This window comes from Lingula anatina, chromosome 4 (assembly GCF_051362555.1).
Source record: "Lingula anatina isolate TDL-2025a chromosome 4, LinAna3.0, whole genome shotgun sequence".
NCBI lineage: Eukaryota > Metazoa > Brachiopoda > Lingulata > Lingulida > Lingulidae > Lingula > Lingula anatina.
Genome location: NC_141770.1, coordinates 3,500,897 through 3,516,273, shown reverse-complemented (window position 1 = coordinate 3,516,273; position 15,377 = coordinate 3,500,897). Strand labels below are relative to the sequence as shown.

The window sequence follows — 15,377 nt, the reverse complement described above, 5'->3', positions numbered from 1 at the left end:
CCAATGATATCAACGAATATTTTCATGATTTTATTGATGAATTTAAACAAATTCAGGGAGGTTTCCCCTGTCATGGGAAACATTTATTTATTTATTGCTATCCATTCATTCATTTGTGATACACCTGCCAGTCCCTTTGTGAAAAATGTCAAGTCTTTCTCTGGTTATCATGGGTGTGATCAGTATATTCAAGCAGGCAAGTGGATGGGAAAAATGCCTTTTCCTGAAACCAATGCTACAGTCAGAACCGATATTTCTTTTGATAAAAAAAATGATGAAGACCATCACATGGGACCCACCCCTTTATCTCAGCTAAACATTAGAATGGTGTCATGTTTTCCTCTTGATTATATGCACCTTGTTTGTCTGGGGGTAGTGAAAAGGCTGTTAAATCTGTGGATGAAGGGCCCGTTATCCTGTAGAATTGTTAATAGGGTATTGCAAGAAATATCAAGACGTTTAGTGGCCTTAAAAGACAGTATACCATCAGAGTTTGCAAGGAAACCTTGATCACTCTTTGAAATTGCATACTGGAAAGCAACTGAGTTTCGGCAGTTCCTTCTGTACACAGGTCCAATATCACTGTTTGAAATTGTGCCTGCAACTGTGTATCAAAACTTTATATTATGAAGCTGGGATACATTTAAAAAAGCAGCTGGCATTTGCCAAGATGCATGCTACAATACAATCAAGAGTCACTGGTAAGATGGGCAAGTTGAAGCATATCACAGAGCTTGTTACCAAGATTACACCAACACAGAACACCCTTACAAGGCTGAAAAAGAAAAGGTCAAGAACTGATGCTGACAATTTTACATATTGCATGTTGGTTTCTTCCTTGCTTTCCATTTTTAAGCTCTATCCTTTCTTTTCTTTGTTAGCTTTTGCCTTGAAAATGCCTCCACCAAAGTTTGTGCTGTACAACAAACTTGCATTTGCATTCATCTGTGCTTTTCTGGGACTTATGTTACTCAGCATGAGCTATATTATTTGGCTCAACTGGAAGAAGGTACTGAAACAAAATTTTGTGTTGCACTTGCTGCACTTTGATAATAAACTCCAACTGTGATCCATCTAAAATTTTGTTAAAAATGATGAACCACAAGAAAACATTCCAAAAGAACACTGAAGAGAATTCAGCAGCTTTTAAAAGTCAACAAGATTTTAAGTAAAGAAAAACAACCTGCAAATGGGGGAAAAATGGTTATTCTGGGAGTAATGACAAAATTGACAAAACAATACTTTTACTTGAAGTCCAATCCAGATTATTATCAATGGCAAAGGAAATAGAAAAAAATCAATCTGTTCTCAATATAGCATCTTTTGACCCTGTCAAATTCAATTTTGAGTTTACAGACCCTTTTGCCTGGAATGTAATTAGTTTTCTATGTATTACTAATAATGAATTTTAGGAGTTAAAGAAGAAAATCACAGGTAACTTACATTGGTACTGTGAGAAAGGAATGGTGAGAAGAATGATTTTTACCTGTAATTTTTTTGATGATATTTAAGAAACTCAAACAGAATTCTCAGAGTTTACCAGAGAGTTATCCCACAAAATAAAACATGGTCTTTTTGGTTAAATTTTGTTCACAGAGATTGCTTTTTATACATTTGTGAGAACAGGTGATTGGAATCTAAGAAATTTTTGTTTGCAAAACCAATGAGGCAAAAATGAAGGCGTGGCAGGAAATTACAAGAAGGTTAGTGCCGAATTTTTAAAATCAAAAGCACTAGAATAGATAGATGACTTGACTATTGATATATTTTAATCTTACAATTCCATCCTCCACTTAATTACTTCTTTTATAAACATAGGGAATTACATCATTATACACAGCATATTGAAGAGAATTGGAAACATTAATGTGAAGTTAAAGGGTTCTTGGTGAATATCGGAACATACATCGGTCTCTATCTTCCTGCTTGTAGCGTCAACTGTGTCCAAAGTTCCCCGAGACAACGCAAGTGTACGTAGGAAATAAGATTTATGTTCCAAGACAAAACACACAGAAAAACAACGGAGAAAGTATGGGGAAGACAGGGGGCGGTCCCTGCCCAAAGAACTGTCCCCTTTAGAACAAAAGGTATGTTTTAAATATAATTGTAAAAAAAAAAAATAATAATAATAATAAATAAAAATAATGAAAAAGGCAAGGTGTTATAAACAAAACTGATTACCTATTGCTGTATATTACTTAAAGTGAGGTGTATCTTTATTTTGTTTATTAAATTTCAGTTAATTGAGAGATTATAGGGGAATTGGCCCTCTAAGGTGTTGTTGGGGGCCAAGAAACAGAAGAACCACCATCTACCTGTATGTAATATTTCTTACTAATATATTTCCTACATCTAAAGAACCACCAAGAAATAATAAGCATTTGCTTACTATACCACATACATTTGTAGTTTGTTTGTGTTACATCTATTAGCACATTATTTATGAGAATTACCCTATTGTATGACATATTCAAGGTGTTAGATTTTAACATGACATTAACAATTTCCTGTAATCTTTATAGGTAATGAACCTCTAGTGGCTGCAAAAACATCTTTAACTTTTAAGCCGGTACATAAGTCCGGTTGTTGCAGGGAAATCGCCTTTTTTAAATTGCCTTTCTATTGCGGATCAGAGTGGTCTCTTGCAGAAATGTGCAACTTTTCACTCTTACAATTTACATTAGAATTATTTTTACAATTATTGCAATATCCAATTATCCAAACAACTATCCTTATATTGCAGACAAGAAGGATGTTGATCTGTTCTACGAAAAAGCCCCATTCCCAGGTCTGCTCAACGAAGAGAACTTCAAAATCCATCACCAGCTAGCGTAGAGGGCCTTTGGCAGCGTCTTCTTGGACTCTGAGCTGTCGTTGGGCAACTTGGTGGCCATTAAATTCCTCAACAAAATGGACAGCCAGGTGTTAGAAGATTTGTTTTATGAGGGACTACTCCTCTACGGCATAAATGAGGCAGTATCAGGGATCAAGATTGCACCCAGGTTTATTTTATGTCTTTCTACCTCCCTTCAATGCTTTTTTAATTTTTTCAACTGTTCAGATATGTGTTTGTTTGCTTTTTCTTTACTATGACAAAGGCAATAGTGGCCAATCATTGTTAGTGATCAATATTTTGATCGCTTTATTCTTACATGCAGTGCTGATTAAAAGAAGAATCTCACAATGACTTGAGGATAAAAGATGTTCATTTTTTATATTAGCCCCTGCCTCAGACAAGCTAATTATTCACGGTTGAAAAGACATGGATATAAGGTGAGATATATGTGAAAACCAGGTTGGGCTTGATATCTACTCAAAACTTATGTGGACATTTTCAGTCCATATGCTAGCAGGCGGCCATGTTTATTCCTGCCATAAGGTAGCTGCTACATGCTTACATAGGACAGATAGATGGAAGTGTAACTTTTCTACAAAAAGAACAACTCAAAAGAAAACAAGGCAGCAAAGCTGTCAAATGTACAGACAAAAAGCAGGAAATAACAAAATAGGCTACTGTCAATTCTGATGCAAAAGTACATTATGTTAAACTGCAAATTCCACATCAAATTCTAATTATGCTCAACAGGTAATACCAATGTAAGTAAAATGTGTAACAAACATAAGGCTTCAGGCCCATGGGAGTTCAAGTTCACCCTTTGAAAATGTAAAACTTCCAGAAAAAGAAGTCAATTAGACTGCTTTTCCAACTCAGGCTGCATTTTAGTCCTGTATTTCTTTTTTGAAAGTTTCGCAATCATAAGTAACATGGTTTTCCCATAATGGTCATCATGGCAGCAGCACCCAAAATTGTGTTTTCTTCTATTCTGATGCAATATTACATAATGGTTACCAGCATAATGACAATCAATTTTTAATAATAAAATATACGTATCATGGATTTTCAGAAAATGTGACAAGCATGGGTCTTCAAGCCTGTGGAACTTCAAAGTCACACCTTGAAAATGCCAATATGTGAAAAATTAAATTTTCACAAAAAAACTGTTTAACTGGCAGATTGCATTGCCTACTGAAGCTATATTTTAGTCCATGTTTCTTTCCTGTACGTTTGAGAACAGTAAGTGACATGGTTTTTCTTAAATGGTCATCATGGGAGCAGTGCCCAAAATAGGTTTTTTTCAAATTTTGATGCAATATAACATAATGTTTAACAGCATAATGACTATCAATTTTTAATAATAAAATATTAGTATCATGGATATTCAGAAAATGTGACTAGCAAAGGTCTTCAGGCCCATGGAACTTCAAAGTCACAACTTGAAAATGCCAAAATGTAAACAAGACAGCACTGTTCTGAAATGTTTTTTTTTTCCATTTTTAACAATTTTTAACATAGAACAAAATTAACAGTTTACTGCCATTTTTATATGATCAACTAAGAAAATTGATGAGATGGGAAAAATATCAATAGAGCAGTGTTAAATGTCCAATTTCTTCCATTCTGAGATTCTGAACATAGTAAATGATTGAATCTGACAAACTGCAATGATATAAGTTTATTTCCATTTTTGAAACTTCATTACACAATACACAATAACAAGTTTACCATCATTTTTACAAAATCAACTAACAATGTTGTAAAGATGCAGGAAATGTCAAACAAAAACTTTTACGTATCTTATTAGTTTAATAATGAGACTGTTAACATGCCTAAGAATTAAATCTGAGGAAATGTGAAAAATATGCTGAAAAGTGAAAAAACAGCATAACTTCTACAATAATGGCCCGATCATGCTGATTTTCGAACTTGACCTGCGTTTTATGAATATTCATCAGCTCTGTAAATATAAAGCCAAAAAGTAAAACTGCCCTCCACTTATCGTGTTTACAAGGAAAGTGCACGGCGCCGGCATCGGCATCGGCATCGCCATCGCCATCGGCGACGACAGACGCAGGTGATGGCAATATGTACAGACACATCTGTGTCTGTACATAAAAAAGTATAGGGGTCTTTGAAAGGGAAGCAGGGGTTGGAATTAGTAAAATATTTTCAGTGGCAAGCAGAAATAGAAAATTCATTTTCATATTATGCATGCTATCAAAAACGGAAAATATGGACGAGAAATGGAGTCTAAATGCAGTTAGTATATTTTATTTCTATTCTTATTTCTTAGGTTTAAATAGTCCAAACAAGAAACCACCAGCCTATAATTAATATTACCAGAAGTTTACCAGATAAAGGAAGCTAACCAATATACTGATGAGCATCTGCTAGACGGCCAGTTTGAAATCAGTGTATGCAAGGATGCACCCGATTTAATCAGAGCCAAAATAGTTAAGTAAGGCACACATCTAGCCACCAGTACACATTATGGATTCAGACCTCCCATAGCAGATGGAGGGGTCATGTGACATGTGTATGCTATAGACACTAGTGTAAACGCTCTGCTGTTTTCTGTAGATAAAATCTCTCCTTGGACACTGACCGAAATAACAAAGTTACAGGTAGACTATAAAGGTACACTGTTTCAGGTAACTCACTTCATTATAGAGAAAACGATCATTATAACGCGAAGATTTGGAATCTTTTCATTTGAACTATATATCTATACGTATACATATGATTTTTTTGTTGTTGTTACTGTAACAGCCTTTTGCTTTTAGCATTTTTTACTATTCCTTAGATCCTTGTACAAAATGTGTATTGGTTACTTAGACCAACAAATGCTGGTCTGTGAGAAAAGTTATATAAAATTAATGAATATGCTGAAACAAGTTTTCCTAGATACAAGACTTTTATAAAGTAGAATGAAATCAGTGATGGTTTCTTTGATAAAATACTGTAATACACCACCCCTCCCTCTCTTCTATATAGCTAGGATTTAAAAGAAAATTACAATTACTTTCCCATTTACTTGTGCCACACCACAAATATTTAACATATAACACGTTATTGTGTAATCGACTGTCTGCTTACCTGAATAACAATAACTTACATGCAGATGAGCAAAATGGTTTCAGGAAACATACATCATGTGAAGATCATGTCTTTGCACTCAATAGTATTGTTAAGAATAACACACAGGTATTCGCAGCATTTATTAATCTAAAAAAATGTTTCGATTACATTGATAGAGATATTAGGTTGTATAAGTTATTGATAAATGGGGTAGATGGAAATTTTATCGAGTACTGAAAAACATATACTATCAAACAACTGCCTGTGTCAAAATCAATGACACGTATACTGACTGGTTCAACTGTCGTACTGGTGTAAGGCAAGGCAACAACATCTCGCCAACTTTATTCTCTATTTTTGCAAGTGATATCGTAAGTGAAAGTCATAATCTAGGAGTTGGAATAACGTGGATAGATCTCTATCAACTACCCAAAATGAAATGATCTTCGAAACCATTGCAAATTTTCCACTCGAAAACCTTGACATCACTCAATAAGCACTATCTTTTCTCTACTTGACTGAACTGATTTCATTTTCTGATTTCATGTAATTTTCTTTGTTATTAATGTAATCCAAATTGTATTTAGTTGTGTTGTATACGTAAATTAGTTACGATCCTTTTCTTCTGCCTTTTATTTTCTTTCTTTCTGTATTTAATTATTTCTGGTAACTTTTGTGTTCCAATACTGAAATCTGATCTCTAATGTTTGTACTTAGTTGTGTACGTTAACTAGTTATGACCTCCTTTGATCTCTTTTTTTTTGTTATTATATATATATTTTTTTTTTCTGTGCTTCTTGTGTATATGCATATACATATCTGTTTGTTTTATTTATTTACTTATTTAATTTTGTTTTACGTGGAGAGCATCTAATGCTTTTAACGCTTTGCCTCCATTTCCCTTGAATAAACATTGTTAAAAAAAGTGTTGCAGCCTATCAAAGTTGTTGGCAAATGGGAGACTGTTGGCACTGACCTGATAGGCCCTCTGCCGTTATCAGAGAATGGCAATAAATATGTCCTCACTCTGTCAGACTACTACACCAAGTGGATGGAGACATACCTAATTCTTTTTTAGATCTTTTGTATTGAATTCATTTTAAGGTTTGGACTAAGGATAGGCACTAGCCCGCACCATGACTTCTTTGTTCAAGGACTAATTTTGGCAGCTCAATTTTTAAAATAAATCACCAATAATATATGATCTAATGACCTGAACCTAGAAGTAAAACTGATCTGCAATAGATCATGTCAATATGTTATGTTCATTACATTTTAGGCAATTCCTGCATTATAAATCTTATAACTAAGAAAATTGCACTGTATAATCATTCAAAATATAAACCTATACATTATCCTCCCTTGTTGTGATAGATTTGATTTAGTTTCATATCGATAGATATACAGTTTCACTAAAAGAAAAAATGCCCAAAGATCGCCAGTACGGAGCTGTCACCAGCATACTTATTTTCACAGCGTACTTATTTTGGCAGCTTCAGTGCCAAATAGTGCAGTACATATTTTGGCAAAACACCGGGTGAGAACTTTAGAGGTGTGCATCAGAGGCTGGATGACCTCTACAATAATGGTTTTAACTTTTCATACAAGGAAGAGGATTTGGAAGATTTCAAGAAGAATGCAAGTTCATGTCAAACTACTACTCCAAAAAGTGGCACACAACAGGACCTCCAAAAGCTAGAATACCTAAGCACCCTGTACCACTGAGCTCCCCATGTACTTCCAACAACCCACACCACGAGGAGGTGAGGAAGACCAAACAATACATTGCTGGATGTACAGAGTGGGCTTATAACCACTGAGCTCTCCATGTACCTCTAACAACCCACACCATGAGGAGGTGAGAGAGACCAAACAATACATTGCTGGATGTACAGAGTGGGCTAACCACATCAACAGACAGCTGGCAAGGGGAGTGCACAAGGTCAGAGCCAGGGTAGACGTCAAAAGATGCCCTGGCTACGTAGAATTGAACAAAGCTGACATGGAGCAATGTTGTAAAAACCTACGTCACATTCAGGATCTCAGAGGGTATGGACGACAACCCATAGCAGTGGAAGGAGATGGGAGATACAATAATAGCCTGTTCAGCGGAGGGAACAAAACAGCACAGCCAGCCACTCAGACTGTGTCCACTGTAGCAGAGAATGTGACCAGCCAGAAGGACGTTATTGGTGTTTACATTATTAACAAGCTCTGCCATACTGCTCTCCTGCTCAGAAGAAGAGCCAATCTACGAGAAGAAGACAGCATTGGGGACAAGCTTAACCAGTGATGGGGACAGCTAAGCCCAGCTGCATGTGACAATGTTGAAAATTTTTGGGGACACACGACACTTTACCAAAGCTCTGAAAAAACAAATAGAAAAAGCACCATTTTCTGGTCAAGTGATTCCAGGAAAAACAAAATACACTAGAGACAAAATGCAAAAATGTTTTGCTCAGTGCATAGCAATATGTACTGCTATTCTGAATTTGATGCTTGCTTTAGAGCAAATCAAGGGAACATAGAGTTGATTAAAAGAGCACTGACTATTACATCATTAACTACATATAGTTAGTTGTTACAGTGGTGATTGTCAAAATTGTTTAAAGTACTCATTAAAATGTAAAGGTGGCTCAGAAACAATTTCACCTGCCTTTCATCTTTCTCCTTGCTAGGAAGGATCTACAAGACAGTGCTGCACCTATTGGCAATTGAGTAATAGTAAAAGCAACTTGGGTAAATTACAAAAATTGTCTTTCATAAGTTAGTAGTCATACACATTGTAATTGGTTAACAGGATACTTATTAAAAAAAAAAAAAAACATTCATATTTTCATTTTCATCTACCCAGGTGGGTGTATATGTTACAATGAATAAAATATGAAACTATTAAAATCATAAATGCCCTCATCATATTACACCATACACAATTCTTATTCTCAGACTTTACAACCTTTGAACCATTGGAAACCTCAGACAAGTGAACCATTAGACTAGCAAACATTTGGAACAGCTGGGCATTTGCATCATCAAACTATCAGACCAATGAACATTCTGAATATTGAACCTTTTGAACCATTGGATCTTGGCATCATCAAACTATCAGACCAATGAACCTTCTGACTATTGAACCTTTTGAACCATTGGATCTTGGCATCATCAAACTATCAGACCAATGAACCTTCTGACTATTGAACCTTTTGAACCATTGGATCTTGGCATCATCAAACTATCAGACCAATGAACCTTCTGACTATTGAACCTTTTGAACCATTGGATCTTGGCATCATCAAACTATCAGACCAATGAACCTTCTGACTATTGAACCTTTTGAACCATTGGATCTTGGCATCATCAAACTATCAGACCAATGAACCTTCTGACTATTGAACCTTTTGAACCATTGGATCTTGGCATCATCAAACTATCAGACCAATGAACCTTCTGACTATTGAACCTTTTGAACCATTGGATCTTGGCATCATCAAACTATCAGACCAATGAACCTTCTGACTGCTGTCATGCACCTGACAAATCATTTAACAGTGAATTTATAATAATTTCATAAATTCACAAATGACAATATTTAGTAATCAAAATAAATTTCAGAATCAGAAACAAAGACAGACAAAAATACACAAACATATCTACATTGCTACTTCGTTTTGATATACTCAGGACATACGTAGCATCATATCCAAACTGCTAAAGATAACAAAATAATAAAATAGTCCAATCATGCTGATTGGATGCTACAGAAATTAAAATTAAAACAAAAATACAGTCTTAGGGTAAACAACAGACGTGTCACAAAGTGCTGACTATGGCAATGACACTGGACAGACACAGTGATCAGAATATAGACAGACTGAAAGTGTCTGTATATAATAAATATGTCATAAAACTTGCAATTGCAACTTAATGCCCTCACAATAACAGAGATAATTTATAACACATCATATATACATTGAAATATATATTCACATTTAAACATTTTCTCTGATGTCTTTTTCTCTTCAGCTATGGCATATTGTCTACCACAATCTCGCTGTATATGCTACCTCTACTAGTACTGTAACAGTTTCCATGCATATGGGGAAAATTATTATAACACATCACAACTGAGCTGAAATATCAATTCACTTTTAAACATTTTCATTATGTCTATTTGTCTTCAGTGATAGAGTATTGTCCAACACAATCTCCTTGCTTTATATACCCTGCCTCTAAAGTTTTCATGCATGTGGGGGGAATTGATTCTTTGTGTTACCTGGAACCCACATTTGTTGTGTAATTGTACTGTTCCATATAACTGGCTCCACAGGATCTGCCATGTTTGGAAGTCTTGTTCTGGGTGGTTCTGGCAGCACTCTCTCTCACTCAGTATAAAATTGACCTCTTGGTCTGCCAGCAGCTCTTTACACAATTCCAGAAGTGTATTTTCTAAAATCATAAATTAAACAACTGTTACTGTTTGCAATGCATGTGAATCCTCTATGTAATATCCTTAACAATTCTTCGTGCATCACAGTGCAAACTATTATCAGAAACAATTCAATGATAAGAAATTCAAGTATAGGAAGCTTTTGAAAAATGCACAAAATCATTTTTGTATCACCATACTTGATATTTATATCTTGATACTGCTCGTATGTAATGGTGATCAAATTAAAATATAAGTATTCATTTTATATGCCTTTTGTGCATACAAGATGAATTGGTTCAAATTCTTAACAAATGACACGTGTGATTAGTAAAGCACTTGATGAATATTAATATATAAATTAACATTATAATTAAAGCAATGAAACATTAATTTTATTCATAATAATCATGCTTTCAACATTGAAATAATCATTTCACGCCCCCCCCCCCCAAAAAAAAAAAAATGTTACAATTGGTATTTGTGTCTTTACAAGGAAAAAGGGGAAACAAATTACCTATCCTTATTTGTATAAAAAAAACAACCATACATTTTGTTTGCTCTCTGCAAGAGGTCCAGTCACCTGTTTTCAATGGCTGTCCTGTCTCTGGCTGTTCATTCATCCTAAAACTTGCCACATCCCATGTCTTGCACAACTGGGTGAGATGACGATGTTCCTGTTGCTGTCTTTTCATGTCTGCTTCAGTCTTATAAAATGCATTCTCTCTGTGTTTAGCCAGGTTAAGTCAGTTCACCTAGAAGACACCATGCTGTATGGAGACTGGAGCTGGAAAAAGAGACATGACAATGTATAAGTGAAGGAACACTAATTATCTTTATACAAAGAAAAGACAAAAATCCTGACAGTCCACCAGAGCCAGTTGGGAAAAATATTAAAACTATGGTACACTGCCAAGTGCCCACCTTATATGGTAGACATCAGTGTTGTGGTGATTGAACTGTGATAAGTTAAAAATGACCTTTGTCTTTTGGAGGCTGCTGGACACAATTGTGACTGCTGAGACCAGCACATTCTCAGATTGAACATGGTTAAATAAACAGAACAACTGGTACAACTGCTACAGTCTTAAACTGATCAAAGTTGAATAAAAAGAACTCTGCCAAATCTTCTGGAATTTTTGAGAAATTTGCACACAAATTGCCTATAAACAATGGCTGTAATAATCTGGGATAAGTATATCAGTTGAATGTGCCTTGTAGAAGAATTTTTTGTAAGGAATAACGTAAGAAAAGTGAAAAAAAATTATTTAAATTTAAAGGAAACACAAAATATGATAACTGGTTTGTTGATCTACATTGGAAGGATAGAAGACAAAATATCTATCGTAACACAACTAGTAAAAGTTAAACAAAACCAAGCAATAATTTTGTGCACTACCTGCAAGGAGGCATTTGAGGCATGGTGATGGGTGACGGTGGGTAATGACCACTGCTCCACCTTGGGTTGAATACATATCATCTGTTATGGCCAGGTGCCGTGGGTCTCACTCACCATGTGCTTCTTTCACACTCGTTCCCATTACCACATCATCCACCAGGTGGTGGCCCCGGTCAAGACGCGCCTAATCAGCAGCCATGTATTGGATATAACATTCCTCCCATCCTTAATTTTTTTTTCTACAACATATAAACTTAAAAATCATTATCCTTGAATATTTTGAATCCTGAAGAATTTTCAGTTTTCATATTGTATAAAGTCACATCTTGAGTGCTATATGCTCAAGCTTTTCAGGACAGCGATCCGCCTTCATCCTGATTAAATATCAATTATCTCAGATTACTTTTTTCAGGACAGCGATCCGCCTTCATCCTGATTAAATATCAATTATCTCAGATTACTTTTTTTCAGGACAGCGATCCGCCTTCATCCTGATTAAATGTAAATTATCTCAGATTACTTTTTTCAGGACAGCGATCCGCCTTCGTCCTGATTAAATATAAATTATCTCAGATTACTTTTTTCTCCTCAGGACAGCAATCCACCTTCATCCTGATTAAATATAAATGATTGAACTGTCACTTTAATACATAATCTTTAAATTTACTGTTCTTCTGATCGTTCTCTTTGGTCTAGTGTAATTAGTTCTGCAATATGATCACTGTTTTTCTCTTGCTGTGGCATCTTCTCATCAACTGAATTCTCTGTATTTAATGCAATATCATCTAAGTTTGGAATATTCTGTGTGTCTGTTGCTGCAATGTCACTTTTCACTATAATATATCACTAAGTTGCAATTCACATGCATCATCTTGTCTTCTCATCTCATTTGTGTTTTCTTTCAAATACGAGTCTGCTGGAATTTTCATTACATCATCTGTTGTGTTTACGACATTGCTACACAGTTTGAATTGACTTGCATCTCTGCAGATTGTTTTTCTGTCTGTAACTCTTCTGGCCAGCAGTAACTTGAGAACCATGTATTTCCATGACGATATAGAAAGTCAGTTCATATGGTGTTGAGAGTTTGTTTCTTTTGTTCTGTTTAACTAAAACATAGTCACGTATAATGAGTGTATTCTCCCTCCAAGTTTGATTATAGTGTTGGGTCAGGGAGTGTTTTCTCTGCTATCTCACCGAGAATCGCTGCATTTTCAGATTTGACCATCCATCTGATCATCTTCTCTGTACTATGACCACCCATTTGTGGCAGTGGGTGTCTGGAGAGATAATCTGGGTCTGCATCATTCTTTCCTGGCTCATATACCACTTCATAGTCAACATCTTGTAAGTCCATCACCAATTTCTCTATTCTCAGTGGTAATTTTGCTTGTGCTTTGTAAAACATGGATACTAATGGTTTGTGTGCTTCAATAATACTAAATTCTTCTCTCATGTCCCAGTATGGTTCAATGTCCTCATCTTTTCTGTATAGATTGCTAATTCCAATCTCCTGTTGAGATTCTCCCTCCAAGTTTGATTAGTGTTGGGTCAGTGAGGGTTTTCTCTGCTATCTCATCGAGAATCACTGCATTTTCAGATTTGACCACTCTGTCAAACTGTGTGCCGGAGCTGAAAAAACAAAAAAGAGACACACTCATTATAAACATTCAACTGGCCTGTAGCCAGCTATTTCAAAAGGTTTTTGTTTCCTTAAAAAGTGGACCTTTTACCATGAAACCACTGTGTACCTAAATGAAAATTTACCCAGAGGAAACCTTTTCCCAGCAAAAAGGGCTGTTCGTTTGCATGTCTAAACTGGCAGTAGTCCTGGGCAAAGACAAACTTGGCAGCTTCCTCATATTCACAGAAATTTGTAGTACAGTACTTTTAAAAAATTGCTAATATGCATCTGATGTTTTGCAAAGTCTTCATGTAAAAAAAATCAAACTTAAAATTGTCATCATTTTATATTGGTAATTTAAGCTAAATTTAAAGGGACATTTCTTGTGACTTTGCATCTTAAGCGACCCCACATGCCTCAAAATGTGTCATAACACTATATTCAATGCAGGAATTGTGCAGTCCAGATGTAACATTGTAATAATGTGATGTTATACTTGGCTACATACTGGGGTATGTATGAATTCCTAACATGCAAAGCCATTACTTCACTCCAGTTGGAGGGCTATGGCTAAATTGAGAGTTACTAGGTATATCACTAGGGGCGCTATACAGTAGTAACTATCCAGGGGCAGTGAAGTGTAAAACTGATATCGGCTTGCTGACAGCTCGCCTATGGCACCCCTTTTTAAAATCTCTCTTTTAGCGCCGTGTAAAAAAAACTAATACAAGCCATTTACTAAATAAGCTGTAAATCAAAGAGTAAAATCCGGTCACGTGATTTTCCCATGTTGCAGTCTTTGAGAAGTTTCTGTTCAGGGTTTTGAAGTTTAGCCTCGACAAAATGCTCAAAAATGTCAGGCAAGTACTGGTTGGGATTTTTTGAAATTTATTGAGAATAAAGTTTATGAAATTTGCAATATTATATAGAAAAATTATGAAAATTAAACCATGCGAAGTATATAGTTAATTTGATGCGCAATTTGTGCGGTCGCCAATTTGGGTTTGTTTCCGGGTCATTAGATTAAAATACAGCCCTAATTGCCCTAATTGGTCACAAGCAATTTGAGCTGCAGCTACAGCTGAGTGATCACCGCTGGTCAATAGTGACAGGTTTTTAGCTGAAGAGTGTGGACACTTTTGGTGAATTTTTGCAGTTAAAAAAACTTCAATATCTTTGTTGCTTGTCAAAAAATTTCAAATGATTTCATCCGGTTTTTGCATTACCTTTCAGATGATATAAGTATTTTAACTTTCTGATCAGTTTGAAAATTTTTTTGATATACCTAGAGTTATAAAGATACTGATAGGACGAAGTGAAAACTGCAAAATTTTCAAAAATCCCCACAAATAACTTTTTAGGACAACACTATTGCTCTCTAACTCTGCTAGAACTTTTTACGTTTTACCTCAGATATTTCCAGGAATCCATATCTACTGAATACCACTTATAACACTCCCTTTATCTATCATCTAGCTCTTGTATCTGCAGCTCTCTCCCTCTCTCTCAAAAGCCCCGCCCAACTGTCGCTTTCAATCCCAAGACTTCCGGTACCAGATCACTGCAACAAAGTACTCACCCTTTTGTCATCAAGAATGTGTTTGCATGCAGTTAAAAGGATGCTGGAATCGTAGAATCTCCTACTGCTTCAGATCAAACTTTTATGGAATCCCATAAATATTTAAACCACGGCTAGCGCGTAGAACAAAAGACTCGGCCGTGCTGTATTCGACATACAAGCACGTCATGTACGAGTGCGTTCCACGGTCTCTTGCACTACTAGTGTAGTAGCCAATCAGAGGCCATGGTTTAAGCCAGATACAACACTCGTCGCCGAGCTGTACGTGAAAATTACTCGTGTATTGTCTCGCCTGCGGCTCGCCAATACACTCGTAATATTTCACGTACAGCTCGGCGACTCGTATTGTATCTATCACATCTTGGCCTTAGTATAACGTTATTTCATAACGTGTAAAATTTTCCCGCTCCGCCCGATTAAGTAGGTCAAAGA

At 35.8% G+C, this 15,377-nt stretch overlaps 1 protein-coding gene across 4 annotated transcripts in view; it reads right to left on the bottom strand.

Moving 5' to 3' along the window:
* The window catches only part of LOC106164374 (uncharacterized), a 629,853-nt gene extending 618,739 nt beyond the window's left edge, over positions 1 to 11,114 (bottom strand). The window contains exons 1-2 of one of the 4 annotated variants that reach the window (XR_015334230.1): positions 10,927 to 11,114; positions 8,141 to 10,293 (exon numbers count right to left, since the gene is read on the bottom strand). Coding sequence is in view for 3 of the 4 variants with exons in the window: in XM_087012323.1 (XP_086868449.1) it covers positions 10,095 to 10,363; positions 10,927 to 11,038 (381 nt within the window). In the remaining variant the exon portion in view is untranslated. Of the gene's footprint in view, positions 1 to 8,140; positions 10,364 to 10,926 lie in introns of those variants that run through there. The other 3 variants (XM_087012323.1, XM_087012327.1, XM_087012324.1) reach the window with 3 other exon arrangements.
* Positions 11,115 to 15,377: the final 4,263 nt, after the last annotated feature.